General features: G+C 48.7%; 1 protein-coding gene across 4 annotated transcripts in view; it reads left to right on the top strand.

The window, feature by feature from the left end:
* KDM2A (lysine (K)-specific demethylase 2A) overlaps positions 1 to 5,652 on the top strand; it is a 153,088-nt gene extending 147,436 nt beyond the window's left edge. For all 4 annotated transcript variants that reach the window (XM_011986973.1, XM_011986974.1, XM_011986975.1 and 1 more), the window contains 4 exons: positions 249 to 412; positions 1,008 to 1,166; positions 1,756 to 1,971; positions 2,436 to 5,652. In XM_011986973.1, coding sequence (XP_011842363.1) covers positions 249 to 412; positions 1,008 to 1,166; positions 1,756 to 1,971; positions 2,436 to 2,617 — 721 coding nt within the window. In that variant the 3' untranslated portion in view covers positions 2,618 to 5,652. The remainder of the gene's footprint in view (positions 1 to 248; positions 413 to 1,007; positions 1,167 to 1,755; positions 1,972 to 2,435) is intronic.
* The last annotated feature ends 348 nt before the right edge of the window (positions 5,653 to 6,000 follow it).

Below are 6,000 nucleotides of genomic sequence, written 5' to 3' on the forward strand. Positions count from 1 at the left end.
CAAGTTATATACTATCAACATACAGCTTTGCAAAGCATCTAGTTGTTGTAGAGCCCAAGGCAATTTTTTTGCCTATTCTGTGAGGCAAAAAATTGTAAGGTGTGATCCCTGTACACTTGTAGAGGAACGCAGGGAGAATGAGCCTCAGGTGCTCTGCTTTACCCAGAAGCCATCAGCAGCCTGTGATGGGAGCTCCACTGATGGTATATCAAGTTAATGAAGGCAAGTTCTCTTCCCTTCTATCACAGGTGCTGCGACAAGAGACTCTGGACAAAAATTGACTTGAGTAGGTGTAAGGCCATTGTGCCCCAGGCCCTCAGTGGCATCATCAAGAGGCAGCCAGTCAGCCTTGACCTCAGTTGGACCAACATCTCTAAAAAGCAACTGACATGGCTTGTCAATAGGCTGCCAGGTAAGTGACCAGCCCTGCCACTGTCTTTCCAGGGGCCCAGAAGGAGCAGGCAAGAAAAGTTGCATTATTGGCCGTGCTTCTTAGCATCACTTGAGGGCAGTGTAGGGCAGCAGTCCCATGCCATTGTTGCTTAGCAAGAGATTTACCCAGGGCCATCTTAAGTGCCAGTCTCCAAGGCAGCACTCTGGACTGACAGGCCAATCACTGCAGTAGACAGCAAAGAGAATGGAATCAGTTTTGCTGCCAGCCCTGCATTTCTCCTCAGCATAACCACTAAGGGGGAAATTTGAGTCAGATGTTACTTTGGTCAGCTCCTTATAAGCCCTTGTTCTCTTCAGCATTTTGAGCTCTTGGAAAGACAGGAAGTCACTCCTTCTTGTATTACTCTGGTGGGAACTAAGCAATCAATTTACCACTAAAGCTAGAAGATGTAGTATAGGATACCGTGGAAATCTTTGAGCTGGATAACTAAAAGATTAGACATAGTCCTTCTCTCCTATTAGACTGGAAGTCTGTTCACTTTGCTCAGATCGTTACAGCTCTGAGTATGCTGGGAAACAGTGTATTATTACGTGTCTCATTCCATCCATTGCAGGACTGAAAGACCTCCTCCTAGCAGGCTGCTCCTGGTCTGCAGTTTCTGCCCTCAGCACCTCCAGCTGCCCCCTTCTCAGGACCCTTGATCTTCGGTGGGCAGTAGGAATCAAGGACCCTCAAATTCGGGACTTGCTTACTCCACCGGCTGATAAACCAGGTATGCTCTGGGCCTGACTTCTTGGTGCTTGTCTTGGGGTAGCTTTGTCTTCCAAACAGACCTCGTCCTCAGAAGCTAAGGTAGTCTCAGAAATGATGCTGTGGAAGAATAGAAGAGCACAAAATGAAAACAGAATGATGGACTATGTACAAGAATAGGGTAACTATAAGCAGATAACTACCTACAAACAATGGAGTAAGTCCATTTTGTGAGTCGGTGGAGTTTGGGGCCCAGAGAGTGTAAGCCTGAAAAAGTCTGAGAAGGCTTTATGGTTGAGGTGGAGTCAAAAGCTGTTTGCATGATGGTCTAGAAAAGTGTGGTGGTATTGGAAGGGGAGGAGCATTCTGCACATAGCCTTTTGCTGTGTGCATGAGGCATAATCTAGCAGCTTGAGAAGAAAGAAAACTTGTCTGGTTTCCTAGAAACTGCCCACACAGTGCTCACACCCTGAAGGCAGGGCTGGGTGTGGGCAGTTCTACTTAACCCCTTCCAGGGGCCCTGGCCAGCAAGTAGCTGTTGCTGCCTGGAGCCTTGAAGCTGGATTAGAGAATTGAGAGTTTTGATCTAGACTCTTGTCTTGCCTGTGCAGGTCAGGACAATCGCAGCAAGCTCCGGAACATGACTGACTTCCGGCTGGCAGGCCTTGACATCACAGATGCCACGCTTCGCCTCATCATTCGCCACATGCCCCTCCTGTCTCGACTCGACCTCAGTCACTGCAGCCACCTTACAGATCAGTCCTCCAATCTACTCACCGCTGTTGGGTCTTCCACTCGCTACTCTCTCACAGAGCTCAATATGGCAGGTATGCCACTACTGTTGTTCATAAGCAGCAGTGCCCCCTGCCTCCAGCCCTCCCTGGAACTTGATCAGTAAACCAGAATGACCTTGGGCCTGTTCATTGACTCACATTAGCTCCATTAGCTCATTTCTTCACATCTGGACAAGGACATGGATTTCTGTCCCTTTTTTAACTTGATGGGGGACTGAGGCCTTGAGTAGTTAAGTTGGTTGCCTGTGTGCGCAGCCAACATCCAGCTGGAGTTTGGTCAGCCTTGCAGCCCTTGTGCTTGTTGTCAGATGGTGATGGGAGTGAGGCAGCAGGGTCCCTTTAGAGGTGCTGATGGCACTTTTGGTCTCTGAGCCAGGGAGTTGTGGGACAAAGAGGGCTTTTGTTTAGCATTTTGAAAGAAGACGGCTACGGGAATTGAATGGCAGAGGAAGGTTGTGTGTATGTGAGCATTGTCATTATGTCCACTTTCCCAACAGGTTGCAATAAATTGACAGACCAGACCCTGATCTACCTACGGCGCATTGCCAACGTCACCTTGATCGACCTTCGAGGATGCAAGCAGATCACTCGAAAAGCCTGCGAGCACTTCATCTCAGACTTGTCCATCAACAGCCTCTACTGCCTGTCTGACGAGAAGCTGATACAGAAGATCAGCTAAGACACACCCAGCCCAGACTCAACAGGAAACCGATCTTCCCCTGACTCCCCACCGAGGAGAACCTCTCCTCGACCCTGCACGGGCTCTGAGGCCAGCATCACACTCCCTCTCTGCTCTCCTGTCCCTTGAGCCCTTCCTTTACAGGCGGGGCAGAGAGGGTGGTGGACACCAGGCTTACCTGCCTGCTCCTCTCCCTCCTAAGGAAAAGGGAGTAGCAGATTCATCTGAGGGGAAAGCACAGGCTGTGCTGTCGAGGTGCCTGCTCGCTTACTCGCCTGCCAGGAGACCGGGCTCTCAGTTTGGGGTGTTTGTGCAACCTTCATCTGCACTGGGCCCTGTGCCCCTCCTCCTCACCCATGGTCCCCAGCAGTGCCTGGTTCTGAGCAAACTCCCAGGGAAGAAAGTGGCCCTGTCTCCACGGCCAGGTTCTCCTTGTGGTGTCCAGTGCGTGTCTCTCCTCCATCACACTCTCCCGGCTTACGCAGGAGGGGCCAGCGGCCCCAGGAGTTCCAGACCCGTGCCGATCACACTGGTGCTGTTGAGATGTCCCAAACCTCACGTCCTTAACTGTGCTCTCCCTCCTTTCCTCTCCCTTGAGCTTGTTTCTGCCCAGCACTCGTGCTCATTCACATAATTAGGTTTCCCACCCCAGCCTACCCGACTTCCTTGCTAGTCTCTATGAGGTCCTTATTGCACTTATTGGGGTTGAAGCTCTTCAGAGGAGCTGGAACTGTCTACCCCAGGGACACACCCATTTCGTTGCTACCCAAGTGGATTCTGAGACAGGCACCATCTCCTTGTTCCCCCTCTCTCTTTTGCCTCCCACTGACTGCCCTTTTCCATGTGTCTTCATTCTGCCTGAAGAAGGCTTTCCCAGGATGCACGTCCTCAGAGGGAGCAGCCGATCTCCCCCAAGCTGGGGGCGGCAGAGGACTGGGCCAAGCCCCAACCTGCCTCCCAGCCAGGCTCCTCCAGGCCTCTGGTTTAGCAGAGCCCCCTGAGCCTAGGCCTGTGTCTAGCCCCAGTGGCTCACTGACCTTTCAGGGCAGCCAGGGGGTCCTGCTTAGAAGCCAGTCACCTGCCCTCTGCCTGCAGCCATGGAAGGGGGTGTGCATGTGCCTCTGTGTGTGTGGCTGAGTGTATTCCGCGCGTGTATGTGGAGGGAGGGAGGGAGGGGAGCATGGTGTCTCCCGCTCCACCGCCCTTTGTCGAGTCCCATCAGCTGCCCCCTTTTACTTTGCATTGAACGGCCTGTCCAAAGATCCTCTCTCTAGGGCAGCAGAGAGCTTTTTGCACTTTAAAAAAAAAAAAAAAAAGAAAGAAAGGTCGGAATTTCTTTTGGGTCAATATTTTTAAGTGTGTGAGGAGATGCTCAGTAGCAGCAGCCTATGGCAAGAGCTTATAAATGACTGATGCAAATTTGCACTCTGCTCCCCCTCTGTAAGGATACTGATAGCACAACCTCTTCTTCCCCCCACCGCCCCGCCTTCTGGTCCTCCAACCCAGTCCCTTTCTGTCCCTCTTCCTGTAGCCCAGTCTCAGGCTTTCCTCCTCCTGAAGCCCTACAGAGGTAGGGAATGGAGCCCAGGCACCAGGGGTCTGAAGTGTGAGCCACCCAGAAGAGAGACGCCAACTGCACCCTTGCCACTTCCAAAGCAATAGAGGCAGAGGGGTCCCCTCTGCCACCTAGCCCAGTTTTGACCCTGGCATTAACTGGCCGTCTTAGAAGAAACTGGGTCCTGGTAGGGGGTGGCATTTTGTCTGTTTCTTCCAATCTGCTGAATCTTTTGGCTGCACCTTACAAACAGCAGTCTGCTCCCATGACCCTCTGCCCATTTCCATTGGTCTCCAGGCCCCAGTAATCTGGGGTTGAAACTTTGAGGAAATGCCAGTGACTTATTCCAGAGTGCCTCAGTTAGGGGAACTTCTCTGTAAAGAACCCTGGGTATTGAGCAAAAACCTTATTATTGTTAATGACCTATAATTGGAAGCTTCCTGCCTTTTTCTTTGGTTGCTCCTGTGGAAAATACTGAAAAGATTACTTTGTTTTATTTTGTTGTCTTTTTATAAAAGGGGAGGTGGAGAGACCCCTTCAGAGCAGGGATTGTGCCGGGAGAGTGCCTCTGACTTTGGGACATTTCATCCACAGAAATTTCCAAGCCAATGGTTTCTTTTGGGTTTTGGTTTTTATGTTTGTTTTTGGGGGTTTGGAAAAACATGCATTTTTACCGTGCACGTAAATTGGTCAGCAGAAAAGGGAGCCCAGAAGAGGCAGCAGATGGACCATGCCCTTGCTGGGTTTTCCTTTTCTTTGGGACTGAGGGGAAATGGTTTTTAGAGGTGAGGGTTGGTCCATGTGGAGGAAAGAAGTGTCTCTGTTGGGGGACAGAGGAACCTGGGGAGTCCATCGCATGTCCTACAATCTGCTCTTAGACACGGCCTTGCCAGGAGAGCCTGCCCTCAGACTGCAGGACCAGAACCCCTGCCTCCATCTTTCCAAGCACCGGGGCGAAAAACCACAAAGGAAAGGAAGAAAATTTATATATATATAATATAAAATCACTTGGTGATTAAAAAAATAACTGCTCCATAAATAAAACTCCTAAAGTCACTTATGTTTAAAGGGTTTGGTTGTGTTTTTTGTTTTTCGGAGAAATACTGTAAATATATATTTTTTTGTTGCTGATTTAGAGTCAATCTCCAATGTTGTGCTAAAAAGTTTAAATTAAATGTAAGCATTAAGGGGATAAGTCTTATGCTATCTCAGTTGACACATTGAGGTTATTTTGGGCCAGGGAAGGAGGAAGCTAGTTGGACTTTGTTTTGTTTTCTAAAAGTTCTCCACTATTGGTTTTAGAGAGAGCAAGGACATCTTTCCTCTGACACGTGGGAATGGGTGATATTTGTGTAATAAAATTTTTAAAAGACAAAAAAAGAAATAGCCTCCAATGGGAAATATTTTAATTTAGGTTTTGTTTTTGTTTGGGGTTTTTTTGTTTTTTTAAAAAAAAATAAAAAGGCTTTAAAAACAAAAACTAAACCTTTTCTGCTTCGGTGTGTGCGTGTGAGCAAGTAAGTCAGAAGGCTAAGGCCAAGGAGCCCTTGCTTCACCTCTCAGTGGCAGTAGCAGAACTGGGGGGCATCTGTACTGCTTGGATTTCCTTAGCTTATTTTTTAAACACCAAAAAGCAGCACTTGATTCTAGAAACACAGTGCTTACTTCATCAAGGTGAACTTTTTTTTTTTTTTTTTTTTTTTGAGATGGAGTCTCGCTCTGTCGCCCAGGCTGGAGTACAGTGACACAGTCTAGGCTCACTAAATAGTGGCTCTTATTATCATCATTATCTTTTTTTTTTTTTTTTTTTTTTTTGAGACGAAGTCTC

The sequence above is a fragment of the Mandrillus leucophaeus genome, unplaced genomic scaffold, assembly GCF_000951045.1.
Source record: "Mandrillus leucophaeus isolate KB7577 unplaced genomic scaffold, Mleu.le_1.0 Scaffold30, whole genome shotgun sequence".
Taxonomy (NCBI): Eukaryota; Metazoa; Chordata; class Mammalia; order Primates; family Cercopithecidae; genus Mandrillus; species Mandrillus leucophaeus.